The sequence below is a fragment of the Cynoglossus semilaevis genome, chromosome 1, assembly GCF_000523025.1.
Source record: "Cynoglossus semilaevis isolate Cse_v1.0 chromosome 1, Cse_v1.0, whole genome shotgun sequence".
In the NCBI taxonomy this organism is placed as follows: Eukaryota; Metazoa; Chordata; class Actinopteri; order Pleuronectiformes; family Cynoglossidae; genus Cynoglossus; species Cynoglossus semilaevis.
In genome coordinates, this window is record NC_024307.1 from 31526304 (window position 1) to 31548721 (window position 22418).

General features: G+C 39.6%; 3 protein-coding genes across 7 annotated transcripts in view; 1 reads left to right on the top strand and 2 right to left on the bottom strand.

Annotated features, from left to right (window-relative positions):
• The window catches only part of tdrd7b (tudor domain containing 7 b), a 13590-nt gene extending 2068 nt beyond the window's left edge, over positions 1-11522 (top strand). For 3 of the 4 annotated variants that reach the window (XM_025065111.1, XM_025065084.1, XM_008327026.3), the window contains 19 exons: positions 671-877; positions 1112-1256; positions 2552-2774; positions 4594-4676; positions 5372-5580; positions 5737-6069; positions 6172-6482; positions 6557-6740; positions 7188-7299; positions 7434-7636; positions 7717-7851; positions 8363-8446; positions 8656-8790; positions 8886-8996; positions 9122-9270; positions 9353-9561; positions 9643-9826; positions 9899-10059; positions 10402-11522. In XM_025065111.1, the coding sequence (XP_024920879.1) occupies positions 671-877; positions 1112-1256; positions 2552-2774; positions 4594-4676; positions 5372-5580; positions 5737-6069; positions 6172-6482; positions 6557-6740; positions 7188-7299; positions 7434-7636; positions 7717-7851; positions 8363-8446; positions 8656-8790; positions 8886-8996; positions 9122-9270; positions 9353-9561; positions 9643-9826; positions 9899-10059; positions 10402-10622 (3399 nt within the window). In that variant the 3' untranslated portion in view covers positions 10623-11522. Of the gene's footprint in view, positions 1-670; positions 878-1111; positions 1257-1568; positions 1795-2551; positions 2775-4593; positions 4677-5371; positions 5581-5736; positions 6070-6171; positions 6483-6556; positions 6741-7187; positions 7300-7433; positions 7637-7716; positions 7852-8362; positions 8447-8655; positions 8791-8885; positions 8997-9121; positions 9271-9352; positions 9562-9642; positions 9827-9898; positions 10060-10401 lie in introns of those variants that run through there. The other variant, XM_017034759.2, reaches the window with a different exon arrangement.
• Positions 11523-11890: 368 nt separating this feature from the next.
• On the bottom strand, positions 11891-15123 carry LOC103390945 (calcium-binding protein 2-like). Its single transcript, XM_008327038.3, has 8 exons — positions 14439-15123; positions 14227-14307; positions 13971-14121; positions 13424-13454; positions 13132-13275; positions 12906-13015; positions 12676-12823; positions 11891-12259 (listed from the first exon to the last, which is right to left on the bottom strand). Exons 2-8 carry the CDS (start codon positions 14286-14288, stop codon positions 12231-12233), a joined length of 675 nt encoding a protein of 224 aa, XP_008325260.1. The 5' UTR covers positions 14289-14307; positions 14439-15123; the 3' UTR covers positions 11891-12230.
• A 154-nt stretch (positions 15124-15277) lies between these two features.
• On the bottom strand, positions 15278-22305 carry tmem88b (transmembrane protein 88 b). 2 transcript variants are annotated; one of them, XM_025065179.1, is made up of 3 exons: positions 21746-22305; positions 19773-20171; positions 15278-16812 (listed from the first exon to the last, which is right to left on the bottom strand). In XM_025065179.1, the coding sequence occupies exons 2-3, from the start codon at positions 20163-20165 to the stop codon at positions 16528-16530; spliced, it is 678 nt and encodes a 225-aa protein (XP_024920947.1). In that variant the 5' UTR covers positions 20166-20171; positions 21746-22305; the 3' UTR covers positions 15278-16527. The 2 variants fall into 2 exon arrangements, with proteins under 2 accessions (XP_024920947.1, XP_008325278.1); XM_008327056.3 differs by having other exon boundaries at positions 19782-20171; positions 21746-22280.
• Between the last annotated feature and the right edge of the window lie 113 nt (positions 22306-22418).

Genomic DNA, 22418 nt, shown 5'->3' on the forward strand with positions numbered 1-22418 from the left:
TGTGGAACAAGAGAGAGAAAAGACTCTCAAAGACTATGGCTTTCAGACAGGAGCTGGCTCAAATCATTCTCTTAAAAAAACAGCTCCAGGAGCTTAGGTTTCACAGTGAAAATGGAGGGCAACATGTTATGTATGATGTTGCTAGTATCATATTAGATCTATTTTAGATATAGTTGAGTTGAGTTTACCTGAGTTGAGTTTGATCACTTCAGTTTTGTCTGAGTCAGAAGGTAAATATTCAAATGTATCCATGTCTTTGTTAAACAACTTGTTTTGTTTCTGCTGCCAGCATGGATAATACAATAGCATATTGTATTATGTCTTCAAATAATGTGGCTTAAAGGATGCATTAACTAGTCAGATGAAAGAGGACATGTAACAGTATAATGTAATCAATATGGTTACAGTCTGCAGTAAAGATATATATATATATATATATATAAACAGAGAGAGAGTTATACGATTTGAGGCCATGGTTGGGTTGTTAGCAACTAAACTGTGATCTTTTTGTACGATAATTTAAATCCTGACTCTCTTCAGCAAGCATTTGCATTGACCTTTTCTAGAATTTTGCAGAACATAATGAGATTATACATGGAAACATTTCCTTAATAGCTTAAGGTTTTTCACTTTTTTAAACTTTTGTTTTGGACATACCCTTCTCTTCCAGATGGCTGACGGGGAGCTGGTAAAGAAGATGCTGCGGGCCATCCTCCAAACAAACAAGAGAGGTGTTTCTTTGTCACATCTTCAATCTGAGTACAAGGAGCTCACTGGGGAACAGATACCTCACAGACAAATGGGACACAACAATCCAAACACGCTACTTGCAAGCATGCCTTCTGTAGTCCGTGTGGAGCGCAGCCACTCTGGAGAGGTTTGTGTGTGACTGTATTTTATTAATGTCAAACACAAGTGGTTTCACCTAAGACAGTATCTTAATGATAATGTCTGCTACACTGTCCTCAGATTCCATTTTTTTTTAACTGTTAAAAATAACTCTCAGCTTCATTTGGACCTGGTAATAAACAAATACCTGTGGCTACGTGAAAATACCTTTCTCAGCCATATTGCATCTGAATATGTAAATAACAAATGTTTTTTTGTCCAGATGATCTATTTAGTGTCAGAGGCCAATGAATCAGCTAAAATAGCCAAGGTGGTTGCTCGCCAGCGTGCCTCCAAGAAAACAGGTCAGCCCCACCTTGTGAACACCAGGATGAGAGTCAAGTCAGCAGCACCGCTCACCATGAATGGTGAGATTATAACACGCAACCAAGCTTCGTCATTTTAGCGAGATAATGAAGACATTTTCTGAATACCTTTTCAAGCCTTGGGACGACCTGCATTTCGTCCCAAGTATATCACAGACACAAAAACACTCCTAAAGATACATGCAGTCTAACAAAAACTCTGTTCCTGCGTTCGTAAAATATATCCCCCTGCGCTGCATACACCTCCACTAAACTGATGCTGCAGAATATTCTTAGTGTCAGAGGAGGATGCAGGAGCCGGTGGTGCAAGAGGCAAAGAGAGAGAGAGAGAGAGAGCAGGGAAAAGAGAGTAGAGCTATATCAGCAAAGGGTCTGCAAGAAAAAGAAAGGCGGTGGGATGTGAAATGGTAGGGAGTGAGGGAGCGGATATAAGGAGGAGGAAGCGTGGGGTGGTAGCTGAGACAGAAAAGCAACTGATTTCCAGATCATTCTCTCTCTCCCTCACTACTCTTCATCACTGTCTAGGGATTGATTGTTATTCAGCAAGAGACAGACGAGGAATTGTGTGTCTACTCAGCCGGTGAGGTGATGTGGTGTCTGCTATATTTTGTGTGTGTGTGTGCCTGTGTGTGTGCTAGTCTGGCCCATATCTGCATGTTAATTTAAGCTGTTTCCTGTCTGCAAGTGTGATAGCTGAATTCTTTCTGCTGTGTTTCTTTGGGAGATGAGTCGGCTATTTAACATAGAGTGCAGTTAACTGGTCAGCAAAATACATTGATAAGATACAAATACCATAAAACAGAAGTAAAACTTGTCCTTTTATGAGTTTTATAATGTTCATAATTTTAACTGGCTTTTGGTTTTGTGGCAATTTATAGGGGATAAAAATAAAAAGAGGGAATTAGAGTGCATGAGAAAGTTTTAGACCTTTCTGAGAGAAGATGATGCAAAGAGTGAATATGAGAGAAACACTAGGAGAAGGAATGTGAAAGAAGATGACAAGGCAGTTACAGTGGACTATGACTAATGACCAAGGACCCTTTACAAGAAGGCATGAAGCTGATGTTATGTAGCAGAATGAAAACCTAAACATGAATATGAGCTCATTTGAGTATTTGCAGAGTCAATGTTTGATTTGGACTTTATGGTCTGCTATTAAAATATGGTCTAGTCTTGTTGACGCAATTAAATGTATTTTTTATGATAATACACAAGTAAAGACTTTTAGGAATAAAATGTAATTATTTTCATATCAACATACTTTCACCGTAATTGTTAGACTTCCATCACCGAGGCTGTAGTTTTATTTTTGTGTGCTTCCTTTCTCACTCATGCAGCCAAACCTCAAACCTCACTGAGGCAGCCAGGCAACCGCAGGCGAGGTGGTGGTAGAGCAGGTGGAGGCGGCAGTGGCAGTGGTCGAGAGTGGAAGGGACATGGTGAATTCAGACAAGCCAGGGATATGAGGGATGTCCTGTCAGATAACAAGGCTGGGACACATCCAAACAGAATGTCCAATCAGAACACACCCAACAGGAAAGGGAATCCACCTACAGAAAAGTAAGTGAGAAAGACAATTTTATGTGTTGAGTTAAATCAGTACTGGAGCAGGTTTTATTTGCTCTTGTGCAAACACTCAACAGTGTCAACATTGTATTGTACACTATCACTTTAACATTGGAGGAACGAGTGCTTCTCAGAGACATACTGGAAGCTACAGTAATAGATCAACTGTAACAGCATGAGTAGATGGTTCCGTCACTGGCTGGTTGTTATCATTTCATTCAAATGTAGTAGGGTTGGACAATAGTTTCAGTTTTTAGGATTTATATTGATATACTGTATTTTTAGATCTCTCTCTCTCTCTCTTTCTACTTACCTGACATGCCCACGCCTTTGTTTATCTAGAGAGTTCTTTCTACCTTTCACTCTCTTCATCTGCCTGAAAATGTTTGATTGTCCTTGGTTCATATCTAGACTGTTTATTTCTAAAATCCAAACTTTCTCCAGAAATATCCGTCCTCATACTGGGGATGCCATTTGCCATGGTTCTGTGATAGTAAAAACTGATCTATTCCTGTTTGGTGTCCTTCATTAATCTGTTAGAATGACTTAACAGTGATTGGAGATTAGTACGGCTCACTGACTCCTTCCCTGACCTTTATTCATCCATCGTTCTGTTTGTCTGGGCACATTTCAAACAACTGACATAAGTGCTCTGTCTGTGTCTCCATCAATGTCCAGTGGGCCATTGGCTCGCTTCAACACAATGAGACATTAGGGTGGGGGGCCTGGTGTGTTGGCCATAGACATGGACACAGAACAAGTGGTTGTAAGCCATGTCTAATCCCTGCTTTATTCTATCCTAGATTATCATTACTGAACCTACACACAGTGAGTCAGCACATCTCCGTGTCCCCTGTGCATGCTAGTTAGAGTGGGTTATTTTGACAAAGATTACTGACATTTATAATGACTTGAACCAGGAAAGAAATGGTAAAAATTCTTCGAACTGTGTTATCCAAAAAAATTAAAAATTCTTCGAACTGTGTTATCCAAAATCCAAAATGGCTGGTGCACTAATATTGTTTTTTAATTGCATTTAAATGCAATATGTTGGCATTTTTCTAGAGTGCTCTACTTTTTATTAACCCATGACAACATGGAAATCCCTTATTTGGTAAAAGGTTTTCAGGATATGTGCTTCTGAAATTGTACTGGACATAAAGACAGGACACAGTGAAAAACACAAGAACTCAAAGAACTAAAAATAGTACACTTCTAATCCAATCTGAGGGAGTTTGAGGGCATCCGTGAACAACAGCTTTGACTATTGAATCTAGGTGTGCAGGAGATGTCGTGGGAATTGAAGCTAAATATAAATATATCCTTTTGAATACGAAGTTGTGATTCAAAGAGACGTGCTTTTTTTTTAACCACAATATTTGCCTAAGAATGTACTTTAAGCTTCAGAAGATGAGTCTCTTGGTTGTAAAGAATATGGATATTTTACAAATGTATATTTTTTAATATGTTCTCACTTTGGCTTGTCTTCGTTGTCACACAGCCAATGTTGCACCCAGTGTGTAGTACCTCACAATCCATTACTCTAGAGTCTAGACCAACAGGGATGAGACAGTTTGATAAATGGACTGTGTTAATGAAGACAAGAGAGAGAGAAAAAAACACTTTAAATCTCAGCCGGCTTGTACTAACTTTCTGATGTTAGTGAAGACTTTCAAAAAGTTTCTTAAATATTTTAATTATTTTTCAATTTATTTAATGGATTTAAATGTGTTAAAAGACATTATTTTTAGTGTGTGATTTTTAATGGTGTTTTAAAGCAGTCCTTTATTGTGTTGCGTTCTCTCATTCGCAGATCAGACAAGAGGATGACCTTGCCATCACGATTCCAGAAAGAGGTACACACTCACCTGTCCAAAAACTTCCAACACAGTGCAGGTGAGTAGGAGTGGCTTCTCTCCTTGTTACTGCCAGAATTCAATTTGTTTTGGTCTTTTATGTTAACAAAATGTTGACCTTTTTAAATCACATAAACATGTAAAAATGAACCAGTCTAAAGGTTAATTACCTGATGTGTCCAACAGTTTAACTGATAACACCAACACACAACTAATGACAAGAATTACTTTAAAAAGTGTTCCCATTTTAGTGTGATGAGTGTGGATGATTCTTTGTGAATAAAGTAATGACAAGAATTTACAACTATATTTATGTGAATTTAGACTTACTTAACTGAAAATGGAAACTCACTCCTCTGTTAAAGTTGGTTTTGTTTTGAGCCTGAGGTTGCGTCGTGTCTGAGAAGACATCGTGACTGTCCATAATCCCTTTTAAAGGTGACGCTGTCACTGTTGATTCATTTAGTTTGCCACAGTCGGTGCATTGACTAGGAAACTGCTGGATGTTGCCAACTGCGTCATTGGTGAAGCCGACTTCAGCAAAAAAGGTTATGAGTTAAGCTCTAAAACCCTACAAGGTGTTAAACTGATGGGCCTTGATAAACTCAAACCTTGTTTATTGATATACTGAGTGATGTGTACAGGGGGTTTATACACTAAATCATGTTTTTTGGTAGCAGTAACCATTTGCATATATGTCAGTGTTTGAGAACTTTGCTCGACATTTCATTACAGCATCCTTAAATATGAATGAGAGGCTCACCTCCGGTAAAGGAAAGCCCTATAACCCTCAGCAGGTCCAGTTTCGCATCGGGGAGATCCTGGTGAAGTACAGCAATGGATTCTGGGTGTCGAAGCTGCCACAGATCTACAGGGAGCTTTACAAACAGGACTTGCCCAATGAGGCCATCAAAGACCTGGAGACCTGGACACACATATGCACTGTATGGACTCTGTGATTTACATAAATGTAGACTGTTAGGGCACAAGGACTTAGAATTTATAGTTACTGGCATTAACATAGAGTGATTACAAAATCAGAAACTGCACAATAGTATGTACTGTTTACATGTGTTATAATGTGCTGTTTTCCTGTGTAGGTAGAGAAAACCTGCGGCAGTAACCACTCTGACCTCCTTCTTTACCCGGCCAAGGAGCAGACCACTTTGTTCTCTTCACCTGTCACTAACACAAAATGCATCACTGACTCTGGCCCTGGCAAACACTTGCATTCTCCTGCCCAGTGGACATCTTCCTCTGTTTCTCACTCTTCTCAGTCTTCACCGTCGTCCTCACCATCATCCTCCAGCCCCCCCTCCTCTCCTGCCACCCTCAGTCCTGACCTTAGACTGAAACTGGAAGAGTTGTTAATGAAGTACTGCAATGGTCTCTGGGCACATGCGTTGCCCAAACTGTTTGAGGACACATACAAAGTCAGTAACACAATTTAGCTCACCATGACAAGAATGTTACCTAATTCTACTCTTGGTGCAACAGCTGTGATAAATATGTGTGTTTCTTTTTTTTATTTTAAGACCAAACTACCCAAACATGTCCTGGAGAACCTTCACCTCCTATCTGACATCTGTACTATTGATTATCCAATGCCTGACAACCCCAAGAGAGCTATCCTATATAGAAGAAGCAGTGATGGAGACAGAGGAGTAGTAGAGGGAGACAACTGCAATAGGAGAGACTCCTCAACTAGTGAAGAAGAGCTGAAAGCAAAGGAGGAGCCAGGGAGGAGGCCCATTGACCAAACAGTGCCTTCTCTGCAAATCCCCAATGAGGAATATCCATCTGTACTGGTGATGGAAGCGATCAACACTAATGAAGTCATACTCAGGTGGCAGAGAAGTGAACAGTGAGATCTTCCACGATGTTTCCAACTGCCTGTATCAATGTGTTGTTATTTATCAGGTACATAGGTGAAAATTACTCCCAGGCCCAAGAGTTAATGGAGGATCAAATGAGGGAGTTTTACCAAAGCAATCCAACGTCTGTGTCATCTCCATCTTTGGGCCAACTTGTTGCTGTCAGAGGCGAGGAGGAGGACGGGATCCTGAGGGCCCAAATCAGTGAGGTCATGGCCGACAAGGTCAAGGTAGGAGGTCAACATGTGAAGAAAATAAATATGAATGAAAATAAAGCAGTTGTTATAACAATTTAAAATAATGTATCATAGAAGAAGTATCATGTGTCACAGCTTATAAGGATTTCCAAAGTTGTATGCTTAATTTAAAAAAATAGATTGTAAATGTTAGAACTCCTTCCCAAAGTTTTGGTCAACAATTAAATAAAACATAAATTATTTTAATTACTATATTCCAGTTGTCATTTAATTTTTCACATTTTAATCTGTGAAACATATTGGTCACTAGCCAATTATTTGGGAAATCACCATTGAAATACTGTTCTATACTATGTTTTCATATTTTTAAAAATGATTCTGCCTCCTCTTTTTCTTTGCAGCTGTTACACAAACAATCAATTATAAATAAAGGATTTCTGATTTTACTTCTGGTTAACGTTTTCCGTCGTTTTTTGCCAGGTTTATTTTGTGGATCATGGTTTCTCAGAGGTGATTAGCAAAACCAAAATGTTTGAGCTCCATGAGAGGTTTTTCAAGCTCCCCTTCCAGGCCACCAAGTGTAAACTAGCAGGTGAGGCTGAACCAGGACCAGGAGGGTACCTAAAGAGTCCAGTCCTCCTTCTCTTTACAACTTTTTTCTTGTTTAGGGTTAGGGTCATATCTTTTGGTAGGTCCACCCTGATGTGATTCTGTTTATGTGTGTAGGTCTGGAGCCATTCTGTCAGGAACCAGCAGTCCTAAAGAAATTTGAGATGATGGCCAGTGGTAAGATCTTGTTGGCCGAAATTCTGGTGAGAAGTCCTACTCCTTTGGTCGTCCTGTATGACACATCGCAAGACGATGATATTAACATCAACGCAGCCGGCATGAAAGCTTTGCAGGACAAGACCCTGACAAGTCCACCGCAGGTACTCAAGAGGAAAGTGTTCATCAGTGCAAAGTGACATTGAACAGCACTATGAACTTTTTTTTTAATGTCACTCCTCAGGTTAACAGCGTTTACATGAATGTGACAGTCAGCAGTGTCTGCTCTGATGGAACCGTTTACTGTCAGCTGCCGTCCAGAGGTCTGGCCAAGCTGAGTGAGATACTGATGAAAATAGAGTCACACTTTCATTCACAGGTACACGCTCTCATTTTTTACTTTATACACAACCAACTCTAAAAATAAAACAATTCTTCCTTATGGAAACAAAGATTTAGGCATTTTACAATGTACGGAGGAGGGAAATTTTAAATGACCCCTTAATTTTCTGACATGGAGGTGCATATGCAAATTTATATTTTTAGCATGGCAGGTTTTGAAATAGTTGTAATGTTACTTTCTGCTTCCGGGGCAAGACCAGTTCAGATGAATAGGAGAGACTTTTAGTAAGGAGAACCATGTCTACTCAGCTGATCGATATTGCTCTGTGGAAATAGGAAAATGACAAGTATTTCATGCCAACAATTAAAAGTTGAATAAAACAAAGCGTTTTAGAGGCTGCAAATTTTGAATATTCTTTGTCCCTCCCGTCTTTAATCTTTTGCCTCCTTGTCACTATGTCAGAGGAATTATAACCCAGTATTGTCATTGTTGATTCACATTGTTATTGACTGTGAATCTTTTATGACATTTTATTTATTTTCTTCAGCTAACATCAGATCTGCTGGTATCCAAACCTTTCTGTGGAAAGGCATGCATGGCTCGCTACAAAGGCAGATGGTCTCGTGTGGAGGTAAAATGCTGCTGTTACATATGTTTATTTAAATTTGACATTAGTTTCACAGTCAAAAGCAGCTTCTGCTGTGAGCTGTGCTGTGGAGAAAAATTAAAATGGTGGCGTAACACAGGCCAGTTATTGTTCGGTTACTGTCAAAGAAAAGTCCAAAAACACCCCTGCTTGGCTTAGTCATCCTCCTAATAAATATCAATGTTTCCCCCTAGATCACCAACCTTCATGGGAGCCGAGTGTTGGACATCCTTTTTATTGACGTTGGTGTCCAAGCCTCTGTAGAGGTGATTGAGCTCAGAGAGATCCCACCACCCTTTCTCCGTGACCTTATGACGATCCCACCACAGGTTTTAAAAAGATAATTAACTATTGAAACTTTTTTCTGTACTCTCTGATACTTCACATACAGTAATACACTGGTATCTAACATTCCATGCTTCAGGCCGTTAAGTGCTCCCTTGCAGACCTGGCTGTCACCGTGGGATCCTGGACTTCAGAGGCCGTACAATGGCTTCGGGACAAAGTGCTCAACATCACTGACTGTAGTCTGAAGGTTAAAGCCAACCAACCGTCTTAAAAATCCATAAGCAGAACGATGATAAAATCACAGCTGACTTCCATACAAAACTCAAATAAATAAAAAGAAGTTTATCAAATGTATGTTTCATTTCCTTCCAGGTTGCCAGCGTGGATGAAACCAAGCGTTTCATCAATGTTTACCTCTTCACTGATAAGAATTTCCACGATCCCACCCACAGCCTCAACCATCAGATGGCGCACTCTGACCTTTTCCGTCAGCAGCCGGATGTTTTCCTGACCAGTCACAGGTTTCTTCAACTTTTTGCACACCTCATTCTCAAATTATTTATTTTGTCATATGCACTGAATGTCTGGCTTTTCACTTCATAGCTCTGCAAAAATCTCTACAGCCACTTTATCTTCCACCAATGATGGCACTAATGGCATCCCACAATCCACCACTGTCAAAGACAGGCCTCATCTCAAAAAGCCTCTGCCAGGACATGGGGATGGTGGAGAAATTAAAACAAACATCACAACTCAACAAGAAACATCAACCTCTCTCCAGTTGCCACAGTTACTGGAGTTACCTGCAGTTGGTAAAATCTACAAAAAATCCCAAAATATGGTTAATTCTTGGCTTCATCTGAGATTTTGTTTTTAATTCTGCTTTTTCACAGGAAACAACATGGATGTGTTTGTGTCGGTGGCATGTCATCCGGGTCACTTTGTGCTGCAGCCTTGGAGAGACATGTACAAACTGGTGGTGTTAATGGGAGAAATGATTCTGTACTACAATAAAACTGAAGACAAGCCCCTGGACATAGAGAAGAACCAGATATGTGCTGCTAAAGTGGAGAACAAGTGAGTCAGGAATCACTTACTGTAATATTCATATGGAATGGCAGATATTCAGTCCCTCTACCCTTCTTCCAGCTGGTTCCGTGTCTTGGTAAAAGGAGTTCTGACCAATGGGTTGGTGTCAGTGTATGAGCTGGACTATGGTAAACATGAATTGGTCAGCTGCACCCAGCTTCGACCTCTGATTAAGGAGTTCAGGCAGCTGCCATTCCAGGGAATCACTGCTCAGCTGGCAGGTAAGACAAAACAGGTTGTTGGTATTAGATGATTTGAATAAAATGCAAATGTAAGACTAACATACCTTTCTCTCAGTTTTACTGCATCATGGATTCATTTTATTTTGAAAACTTAAAAATAAACGCAATTTAAAGAGTAGAGCCCTTAAAAAAAGTCGCTGTCTTTGTCAAACGGCCAGAATCCTGGACAGACATCTTGTGGGCTGGACTCCCATTTAAATAAAATAAAAATCAAATTTTTGTCTAACATTGTTATCTGATATTTATTTGGAATACAGCAGTGATAAGTAAATCAGTAAATCCTTTAACTGACTTTAACTGACCTTTGCTCACTGACCGCAGGATTGAAGCAGAGACAGTGGTCAGAAGAAGCTTCCATCGTCTTCAGGAACCACGTGGAGAAGAAACCTCTGGTGGCTCAACTGGAAGCCCTGCAGGAAGCCACAAATCCATGGGACAGGAAGTTGACGGTTTTCCTGGTTGACACCTCACAGGAAGAAAGAGACATCTGGGTGCATGACATCATGGCTGAATTTGCTGAAGAGTTAACCAATGAACTGTAGAGGAGAGCTACAAATGGTGCGCGTGATAAAGGTGTCTTTGCTAAAATAGGAATGATGGGAAATAGAAAAATAGATAAAACTAACTGATTAAAATAAAAATTAGTGAACATGATTTCAAGTAGTATTTTAAAATGTATGGAATTAAAGAGAGTTAAAAGTAAGTGAGGACTCACGACAAACTGGGTCGCAGCTGCATTTTAGCTGCGTCTGCGTCTGAACAGAAGAGGATGTGAGTGAATGTGATTTTGAATGACTGCAGTGTGACCGTCAAACAGTAAGCGTACATTTTTTCACAATAGCCTCACATGCTGTGGAAATGAATAGTGCTAGGGTTTGTTATGGACTTAAACTAAAGTTCACTATTATTTAACGTCATACTGTGGAAGTCACATGTTGTGAGAAGAGCTGAGACCCCAACAATGTGATTTCCATGCAAAGGGAGTATAATGTTGAAATAAACTCAGCGGGTACTTAATAAAAAAAAAAATTTGTTTACAAAAGCAGTTTTTTCGATAAAGCAAACATTCCCCCCAACAACAGAAGAGTCGAAGTGCTACAGGCGCAAACAAGCAAAGTTAGTGAAAATGGACTACTTTATTTTAACAAACGGTTTGAGAAGATGATGACTCATGAAATCACAAACGTGCTGTGTTTCTTCTTCATTCTTTTGATTTTTTTCCCCCCGATACATCCAGGCAGTACATACTTTCAAGAAGTAAGTAACAGAAGTTGAGGATTGTGCTATTAGTTAGCACCATAACCACTGTTTTTTGCAATGTAGCCGAGGGCCTGACTGTGAAGTTTGCACATTTTTACCAAATGCATTAGGGCTGTAACACACGTCTAATCACACCACATGGTGTGGATAGAGTGTGAATCCATTAAAACTTGTATTTTTGACTTGGTGTTATTTGATATTTTGGGATGTTTTTGGTGTTACCCCTGATGATTGGCCTGATGTGGGATTGTTTTTCTTCCCTTTCATAACTTAATGTTGATGTGTTTATGCTTTTTAGAAACAGACAAAGCTCGAAGGTGCATTGTTAACACATGAAGCGAGACTAATACATTGTATTTCACTTAACTTATGTTGTCGACAGTAGAGTTTAATCACATCGGTCAGGAGTTAATAAAGTTTTTTTTTCAGTTATTAACTTCACTGTCTGATGTGATGTGTTTTTTTTTTGTTACTTCCAGTGAATAACAACAAGTCCTTCTCAATCGAATTTCTTTATTAAAATAGAAAGGCATTTGTGACCATATTTACATTACTGTAGACCAGTGTGTACCACGAGTGGTGCGTGAGTGCTCTCTAATGGTACGCGGGGACATGGTACATTGGTATTGCTACATCTCTCCTGTGGTGGAAGCTAACAGGGAAGGCCTATGCTGCTATATTCTAATGTTGGTCATCATGGTGGTACTCAGAGAGATCAATGTTTTCTTAGGTAGGAGTATAAAAAGTTGGAGAGCCACTGCTGTAGACCAACTGTCTTAAACATTTTAACATTTACATACTACTACTGCTACTACTACTCAAGCAACCTTCCTGAGGTTATCATACTGTAATGTGATTCTTTTTCTACTGTTTCTGTTCATATTGTCTTCCTATCGAATGGACAGCATCATCACAAATTCTGAAAAAAGAGAAAAAGCACACCAAGGTTCTGTCAGCATTGTCGTATCTCACTGAACTGTAGTCACTACACCAGGCGTGGGCAAACTTTTTGACTGGCAGGTCCTAAAATTTGGCAGGGTCAGGAGCAGATAGATGAAGCGTTCGTGTGAACTAAGAAAAATTACATAAAAAATAGTTGTGCATAAAGGCTAAAATGCTTTTAGTCTTTTCTCTGCCATCTATTAGGGAACTGCAATCATTGCAGGGCAAGGAGTAATATAAATGAATAAGATATTTTGGACGTATGGTGGGCTGGATTAAAAGCCAAATGGGCCACACCCGGCCCCAGGGCCATAGTTTGCCCATGTCTGCACTAGAGCATTTGTGGTATATATTTGCGTTGTAATTCTCACCTTCAATGGGTGTAATTCTCACCTTCAAAGTCAATGTTTCCATCTGCATTTACATCTAGCTCCTTGAGGATCTCCTCCAGCTCTCCTTTCTTCAACTTCTCTCCTAGCAGCGTCTTCACCGCCTCCTTCATCTCATCCTGGTTGATCTTTCCATCACCATCCAGGTCAAACTACCAAAAGCAAAATTTTGATTTTTTTTTTTCAGATTCATCTAATAAACCATCTCTGTTCTTCTGAGGCTAATCATCAGACCTGTAAAAATGCAGACTGCAGCTCCTTTAGTCCTAGCATATCAGCAGTCTCTCCCATCATCCTCGGGCCCATCAGCTCAATGAAATCCTCAAAGTCCATCAATCCTCCCACTGTGATGGGGAAAATAGGAAAGAACCATTCAATGACCAACAAGAAGAAAAATGAAATATCTATCTCACTGATTTCAGCACCAAATGTTGCTCTCAAAGATCCTTTATTGGCTCACTTCTCATCTTGATTTGTTGCACTATCTCCAGCAGCTCCATCTCTGTAGGCATGTATCCCATGGTCCTCATGCATTCAGCCACATCCTTGTAGTTCAGGTAGCCGTCCTGGTCGTAGTCAAACTCCTTGAAGGCCTCTTGAAGCTCTGGGAGAGATTTAAGGGGATAAGTGTGAATTAAAAAAAAAAGTCTGATTCTCTATCCACCCTGGCCATGAAGCTCTAATTTTAAACAGGATGATGAAGGTCAACATATGCAGTTCTTAAAATAATACAAACTGTAATGACACATTACCATCAATCTCAGCTTGAGCCAGTTCTCTTTCCTGCAAGAACAGAAGTAAGACACTTCATGTTATTCTATAGAAAAGGATGGAAATAATAATAAAAACAAAAACAAGTTGACAAAAACAAAACAACCAAGCCCTTCACATAAAGAGGCTCGTCTGTATATTCAATGTGCATTTGTGTCATTATTTGATTCTTCAAAATGACAACACCCACTGAGTATATGAGAATGCAGACATTTAGCAGACAAACCACAAATGCCTTGTCTGAGATCTTCAACCTAATGAAACGTGACATTAATACCCATTAAGGAGCTGTTAATACAGCTGACACACGGATTAGCTGGGTGGAGATCAGAAGCAGGACTGTAAGTTAAATGCAATGCCTGTCTCTGCCACTGCTGTATTATCTGGAAACCTTAGCATTTACATAGAAATATTATCATTTATAGATTTTGTGAAAATCAAAATCTCAATTCTAAATTTGGCCAAGCAACCTTTGGTAAAACTTTTTGTAAACAGTACAAGAAATGAAAGTGTGCAACATCTACTTACAGCTCCGAATACACTGCTGAGCACGGAGATGTAGACTTTGTTCATACTCTCTGTTTTTTTCTTGGACTTTTTTAATGATTTCTTTGGCTTTTCAGACACTGAGCCTGACGGGGAGTCTCCAGATGAGGCAGATACGTGGTCTCCATCTTTGCTAGAATAAAGAAAAACAACAATGATGTGTATTATATTACATATTCAAAGAGTCCATGCTCCAGTTAGGCTTTAATATTAGAAAGTTATTTTATAAGTCCACTACCTGTCTGCTGAGATTGAGGTTGCAGAGTTTGTAGAAGATGTTCTCTCTGATGCTGTTGACATGCTGAAGAGAGTGTTGTTGCTATATTAATAAAAATAATGAAAAAAGCAAAACAAACAAACATCAGAAATCTGTAACTCCACATGACTAATCACTGAAGTGTCTCCACCTTCCTAATGCTGTGCCCACTTACTTCACTGCAACATTCTCACCTTATTTCGTCTCTCCGAGAAGGAAGAAAAGAAAACAGCCGACGCCTAGTGGTCCTCCATGTATGGAACTTCTACTTTGCTGCTCTGTTTTTCCTTCTCCACTCTTGACCTTCCTCCATTAGAGGCTTAACAGGTAATTGCCTGGCTGAGTGTGTGGCCAGTGATTAAGAAGCCAAACATGTAGAAGCCTAACCTTAAGGTCTAAAGGACGATTCAATTTCATTCCTGTTTTGCCAATTAAAAAAAACTTTACTGAATGGTCTCCATTTATAGTTTAAACAAGGAATAAAAGAAGTGAGTACAGGAATTGACATGCTGGGTGCATGCTTGATGTACTGCGCATGCGTACAAACCCATTGACTACGTCATCACTTATACCCTCCCATACATTCAGTATCGGTATGCAATTACGATAGGTAGAGTTCACCTATCAGACTTTGACACAATAAGTTTTATAATGGAAATTTAAGACATACATATTACTTAAATAAATTAAATAAAAAATACTCGACGCCGCGGAGGTTAGCGCTGCAGGACGGAGAGCACTGGAGTAGCGACGCAAGTGCAGCACCGGACGCAGGTGAGCGCAATTGAAGTAATTCAGCCTCTCCATACATTAATAGTATGAGTAGGAGAGATTATTTTTGCTATATATTTACTGTTTAATCAAACCATTTACTGTGTACTGGTACAATACAGGGATATTATGCACGGTTAATTTCGAACAAATGAAACAAGAAGGAAAATACGTGATGGACAAATAATGAGTTGCAATCAGCCATTTTAAAGTCATTAAAAACACCCACTGTTGAAGTAGCTTGAATCCACAAAAGGTACAGTAACTTTAACATTTAGTTTATTTCAAATAAAAATAACCGCTATACATGTTTTAATATCCTTGTATGTTGACCTAACTGCCATACGTTTTACTTTTATTTATTTATTTTATTTTTAACCAAATATGACCAATCTGCTCTCTGGAGCCTACTCCACCAAGAACATGATCTTTAACCGCCTTCCCTCTCTGGACAATTTATGTAAATAGTAATGTGTTTGCAAACATCTCCCGAATAATATTGTGGTCACCCACGAACACTGTGTGAATTGCTTTCCCAAATTGTTGTTAATAAAACTGTTGAATGCAGTAATCTGTTTCACCGTGTGCTGCATTGGGGATCTATCGTCGATTCGGAGGTCCGATAGCACATTATTTCCATGCTCGCATAGGTTCGAACAAATTCCAGGTCAAAACTAAAAAAAAAATAAAGATCCTAAATGTTGTGTTAAAGAGAGGTTCTGTTTTCAAAGACATGTTAAATAGAATATTGTAAAAATAACAACACTCCTACAAATTCAATGTCCACAGAATACTGCGAAGTGCAATGGTTATGGTTATCCACTAGGTGGCAAAAAAGTAAATTAAACGGAAGGTGAAAAATCTTGCGGAAATCACTATTCAGTCAACTATATTATATCCAGAACAGAATAGTACCCCGATTAAATCATCGATCAAATTTTAAATCCCGAACTTCATAATAACGGATATAGACACTGTACAAGCCAAAATGGTGTTGGCTTGTCGGTGTATAAAATAAAAAAATAAAAAAATAAAATAAAAGTTTAAAACATTAATTATACAAAGGGATTTGTATTTGTAAAACTTAAAAAAAGAAAAGAAATATCATTCACAGTTTGTTTTACACAAAGAGCTCTACATAATTGTTTTGGTACAAAATAAATGTAAGGATACATTATTCATAGTGTTAATAAAATCACCAGTGAGGTGTTTTTTTAGTTTAACTATTTGTTTAGTCTAATAGAAATCATGTTATATTCATGATTATTTTTTATTTGAAGAAAGAAAATTGCCTTTTTTAACTCTTGACTTTAAACCACTCAAATTCTAATTCTAGTTGGTCTGTAAATATTACTTAAAACTATAGATTTACTGGGTATTTACTAAGCTATATATGACATTCCCTAACTTACCAGGCATGCTGGTGTAATTTTGATTATCTCCACCTTATCTTTCAGCCTGATCCCTGCATACATTGTATTTAATCTTGATTATTTTTACCTTCCTGCCATCTCACACCCACACCTTTGCCTTCCCATTGATATCGCCACCTTCTCTTCCTCCACAGCAGCCAGCGCCAAGGCCACGGTGCTGTGAGGCAGGCAAGTTTTTGTACACAGCACGACTGTAGGGGATAAAACACAGGCCCAACTGGAGATGTCGGGCCAGGCGACAGTACGCAGCCAATGCCAGGACCAGTAGAGGGGTCAACAAAAGGAAGCCCACCACCAGTAGAGCCACACAGCCACCATCAGTCAGCAGATCTGCGCAATAAGGTGTCGTCTCCTGAGGTCTAACCTGAGAGACAAGACAACATTTGTATCAAGGTGATGAAGGTCAATTAGACAACAGTAACATTCAGGCACAATTGATTTATTTAAATGTATGGTTTTAGTATTTAAATACTAGGGATGTCCATATGCCCATATTGTCCAAACACTTAATTCCTGATTCCGATATAGTGGGGCAGTGGTGGAAGTTAAGTGTTGCCTGCTCACTAAGGTTATGGGGTAAAACAGTGATTTTCAATTATTTTCTGCCCCCTAAGAGACAGAACTAAAATACTATTGAGTGCCTGGTAATATATATTTATTTATCTGTACAAACCACTGTAAGAGTTGCTGGCTCCAGCATTCTGCATACAATCCCTGGATTATCACTATAGATTAATAATATGAGCTACAATGCTGCCATCCAGTGACTAGAGGCATTTGTTATTGTGACAGTTGGGGAAGAAATGTTTATGTTCTGGTATAATGTTTTACTTTTTCTGATGATTCTTGGGTGCCTTGACGCACCACGTTGTAGCGCACATGCGCAGTGTGTTCTGTTCATTGCGTTGGGCCCAATGGCTTGGTAAGTGCTGGTCAAGTTCTACTCCGAGCAATTTGGTGTGCACTGTGGCCGACAACAGTGCTGATTACAGATGAGATAATAAACCGCTTTCTGATAAAATAAAGGTGGCCTCTGCCTCATTTTAACGCTCCGCTACATTACGAAGGAGTTAACAGTTGTGGTTATGGGAGAGGGAGTGAGGGTGCATCGTGAGAGTGCGTATTTGTATGAGGAAGATTTTGGAAAAGCTGTGTTGAGGGCAATAAAGTAGTTAAGCTCGAGTTACTGCAATTGTGTTTCAATAAAAGTTCTTTAGAGCACTGAGGCATCTGACTGGACTGTCGCAGGGGCATTGTATTATTTTTAGTGCACACATCATTTGGCGAAAACCCACGTATTGCGTTATTGGGTTATCGAAAGGAAAAAAACTAATAACGATTCTTACAGATATTACAAAATATGCTAATATCGGGACGATATTATCAGACATCCCTATTTAATACCCCCAAATAACTTCAACAATGAAAACATGTAAAGCAATGTAATTGAATTGTGCCTTTATTTATAGCATCAACCATTTAAATACTGGCCCAAAGTGCTGGAATGCCAGATAAGAATGAGAGATAATGTGCATATGTGGTATGTACGCATATAGTGAGGAAGAATGCCAGTGGACAGATGTGTGTGTTTTGTCTCTGGTACATGAAAGCACTGATCCTCGTTGGACAAAATAGAACTGCTTCATGAAGTTGTTGAGACAGCTGCGGCTATTAAGATCAGTGACTGTCTGGTACCGTCAAACCTGCTGATTCTCATGCACAGCATCAAGTCAGGTCACTTGTCTTTGAGTGTTAACATTGATTGGACCAGTGGTGGAAGAGGTCAAGGGGTCAGGATTTAAGTGTGGGGGAGAAACAGGAGACATCGGCTTTCACTCACCCTTATTGCCTGGTGAGGAATGGAGTGAACTTTAAAGTGCATGTGGTAACTAAAGGGAGTAGAAAGGTTTAGGGAGTGAAGACAGATCTGGAGGGAATACTGTTTTTAATCATGTAAAATATGTGTAACTTAGTTACTTATCTATTGTTTTTTAAAAATCCCAGATATAAATGTTGAGCATTGTCAAACTAATGTGTTTTAAAGCACGATTATCTTTGCTTAATAGATTGCCTGATCATGAAACAAATATTTTCATATTATAGTCATTTTCATTTCCTGTGTCAGAGATGCATGTTTAAACAGAGGCAAAATTCAAACATTGGCAGCAGATATTGCAGCAGATAATATTCACATGTTTTTACTTGGCAAGGCCTCACATATGGCTTCAGTTCTGAGCCAGTCTTTATAGCAAAAGACTTTTGGTATATATTTTGCTTATGCCGCAGCATTGAGTGTGAACTGAATTGAGTGTAAGTGTATTTATAATGTAAACTTATCTAGTAATAGATCCCCAGATACTAAGATTATTTTTTTCTTTGCTTTTCTTCTCCACCTGTGTTTTCTGTTAATTGCTCTCCTTTTTCTAATGCTCCCAGGTCCTAGGTAAATCCTCTTTAAGCTCCAGTCACATGAGGACCAACTGTGAGGGAGCAGGAGGACGCAGTGGATCTTCGAGCTCTTCAGTCGGTAAGTGCCTTTATATTGAAAGCTTTGAACCATAATGTATTTCACTTTAGAATAGTCTTGTATTACATATGTAAACATTGGACACGTCAATGCACTTCAAATGATCTGTTTGTTCTTCAGGGCTCTAATCACCTAAGCTGCCTTCAAAGTTTTAGACTTCCATCCATTTCAAGACTGTCCACCCAACACTCAGCCCCGAGCTCAACTGTTTTAACTTTTTGACTTAAAGTTTGCGATTTGAAGTTAATGATGGATGCAGAATACAAACACTGGTGGCTGTCTGATGAGCAGTGGTGTAGTGGTGGAGTTGAAGGGGCTCTTAATCGCTTTAATGTAATGTTGAGGCCAATTTCCAGTTTCGTCGTTTGTTTTATATATAGCCACCACAAACTACACAGAGAAGCAGTTCAAAGACTGCTTACTCATACCGTTTGATACTGGACGTTTGGTCAGATGGGTAGTACAATCAAGTTGTACACGTAACTGGGGTAATGCATTACCGGGGTAATACAGAGGGGAACTGAGTGACAACCTATGTATTCCCCTGGAACACAATAGTGACCAAAGATAATTGTCACTTGTAAAGCTATTCAAGGAACTTCCTACAGCATGTAGCTGAGCTGAGGAAGTGATGACAACGTATTTACACTTCTGTCTACATTATAAGATTATTAATCTTAATTTTATTACTACAGTATACATGTTAGCAGTAGGGGGCAGCAATACTGAGACATATTTTATAAAGCTGTTTAACAATCTAAATATTAGTCAATAAATGAGTTATCATACAACATCCCCTTCCTTACTGTAGAGTGGCAGAGGAAGCCAAACACCACCATGACGATGGCTGGTGTCAGGATGCTGCCAAACACCAACCCAGCCAGGCAGGCATTAATGGCAGCAATCACCAGGTTCTGAGCCGTCACCAGCACAGAGCAGGCCCAGCAGTCCAGCGAGCCTCTGAGCTCCAGCGGAGCTTCATCGCCGCCTTCTGCAGCCGAATATGGAGGAGGTACGACCACACGGGAGGGTGTTTCTCTCTCACCACCCACTGCAGCTGTGGAGGCCACAGAGTTGGAGTGGTGGAGATGGTGGAGGTGGTTGGTGTAATGGTGGTGGAGATGAGGCAATTGCTCCTCAGAAAGGTCCAAGGCCTGATGGTGGGCCCCCTTCTCTAGAGTACCACTCATGTTGAGCTGTGGACAGAAAATGCAGTAAATGAATGAAATAAATGTAAACAGAATTGTTTCAGTTCTCATCAGGAGTGAATTGTAGATGTTCCTTCCAGACAGATTTACTGTAAAAAATAAATCATGAACCAGCACCAGCACATACAAAAAACTTTATGATTTCCACAACTCCCCCTCCCCCCTTTGTGTTCAACTCCTTGACTACTGACCTTGAGTTCAGAAAGATTTTATCTGCCAGGAAGTGGACCTTGTGACAAAGTCTGTGAGGGGGTGATTATGTGAGCTGGCCAGCTTAGAGGACGGGGCCCTGACTGGCGCTGTCTAACATTGTACAGTGAACATCAACAAATCATAATACATAAAAATGTGAAAAATATCCTAGCACTAGAATATGGTCAAAATAAAAATGATATATTAACATTTAATGGTATTATTTGTGAAAAATACAGAGAATTGGGTCAGAATTCCATACCAGAATCCTATTGTCACCTGGAGATTCAAATTTGAGAAATTATCAAAGAAATACTCGAATTTATAGTAAATAATTGTGGAAAAAATAAAAAAAAACCGTCTATTAAACAGTGTTTTTTCCCATAATTTTAAGTTTCCCTTCATGGTTTATTGATGTTATCCTGTACTCTGTGCCATCATTTTCGAAATGACAAGCAGGTCTGCAGCATGTGCAGTGCACAGCTGTGTTTGGTACAGGATATCCTCACATGCTCTGTAGAGCATGTGAGGATAATGAGGATAAAAAACAGTGATAATTCATCAAACGGTAAAACAGTAAAGTTCCACTGGCAAAAAAAAATACATTGTAGAAAAATGCCAGTCTGGATAATATTTAATTAAATGTAAAAAGCAAACTGTTTTGTAGGTTAACTCACTTGATACAGCTGGATTATTCAATACTAAAAAAGGTCTGTTTTTCTTGAAATTATTTATGATGCTGCCATGGTTGGTTTGACGTTGTTTATCGTGGCTCCTGTCCTCCATTGTTATCCCAAGTGTTAAAGTGGAAGGTCAGACAGGAAGGACTGGCAGGAAAGAGGGTCATAGTGCATGTGTGCACTGAGTGAGTCACAGAAATACTAACCTAAATTTATATTGTCTAGTCGCTGTTCTCATAATTATTTGTTTTTATAAATAACACTTTGTCAATGTTTGACATTTCTAATTTCCAAGTCACTTTATAGTGTTTTACAACATGATGAACTGTTGTCTCTTAAACATTGCCATCACTGATTTAAGACTCCTATCATTATGTGCACATACCATCATTCTGCTAAGCTACTTTATATCATGTCATTGTGGTTCAAGGAGCCTCCTATTGTTCTATCATTTTTTGGTTCTTTTGTCTGGAACAATGAAGCAGCAGCAGCAGCAGTAATTAGTTCAGTTTCTGGGACATCTTTGAGGTCTGCTCTCTAAAACTTGTTCAGACAGTGGTTTTTATTTGGTATTGCCTCGTTGTAAAAGCTATTACAACCCATTTTCTGTGCACTTGTTGCACCCATTTGCCTGATAGTTTTCAGTCCAACAGAGTGATTTCAAAGTAATGCAGCTGTTCTTGTACTCACAGTGTGCTGTATGGCCCTGTGGACCTCTTGCTGTTCCTCCTCCAGATTCCTGCCTTTTTATTTTACTTTTCTTGAGACCACTGTTGTCCAGGCAGTCCTCCACACACACGTTGTCCCTTCACACTTTACAAAGCCCTGGTACTCTGTCCTTTCAGCTCTGGACTTGTCAAAAAATGGACTTGCTTTTCTCCTTCTTTGTTGTGTGACGTTAAAAGAGCTTTCCCTCTGTTTGGAGTGTTATCTATTGAGTGCTGGTATGCTGAATTCCTGCAGCTCTGCTCTCCTGCTGCTTCTTCTTGCCACTATCCAGAGTTGTCAGTGAAACTGATAGGGTCGCACCTTTTTTTTTCCTCCAACATGCAACGCCAAGTTCTCACTCTTCTTGTGTTGGAGTTGAAGCAAACAGAAATTTTTCTTCAGCTGCTCATTTCCACTCCACTTGCAGTTTGCCTGCTCTTTGTCTTAAGTATGCCAAACCTCGTTCTCTCCACCTCCTTTCACCCTCCCCACCCCCCAAATCTCACTGTGCCCACATGGCTGTCTCCCTCCCCTTCATGCACCCTCCATCATCCCACTTTCTCTCCTCCCACTAGGCTTATCAGGACCCCAGCCCCCCTCCAGCTTTCTACAAAAACTCCTCAGCAAATGTGTTCCAGAACTGCTGTCCAAGACA

What these genes read in the sequence shown, in the direction of transcription:
- LOC103390945 (XM_008327038.3), bottom strand. Translation starts at nt 14,288, where the DNA reads ATGTCAACAGCATCAGAGAGAACATCTTCTACAAACTCTGCAACCTCA. An exon ending in ACCTCAATCTCAGCAGACAG is followed by an intron (nt 14,122 to 14,226) that starts GTAGTGGACTTA and finishes TCTTTATTCTAG; the next exon opens with CAAAGATGGAGACCACGTAT. An exon ending in TGCAGTCTGCATTTTTACAG is followed by an intron (nt 12,824 to 12,905) that starts GTCTGATGATTA and finishes TGCTTTTGGTAG; the next exon opens with TTTGACCTGGATGGTGATGG.
- tmem88b (XM_025065179.1), bottom strand. Translation starts at nt 20,165, where the DNA reads ATGAGTGGTACTCTAGAGAAGGGGGCCCACCATCAGGCCTTGGACCTT. An exon ending in GCCACTCTACAGTAAGGAAG is followed by an intron (nt 16,813 to 19,772) that starts GGGATGTTGTAT and finishes CTTGTCTCTCAG; the next exon opens with GTTAGACCTCAGGAGACGAC.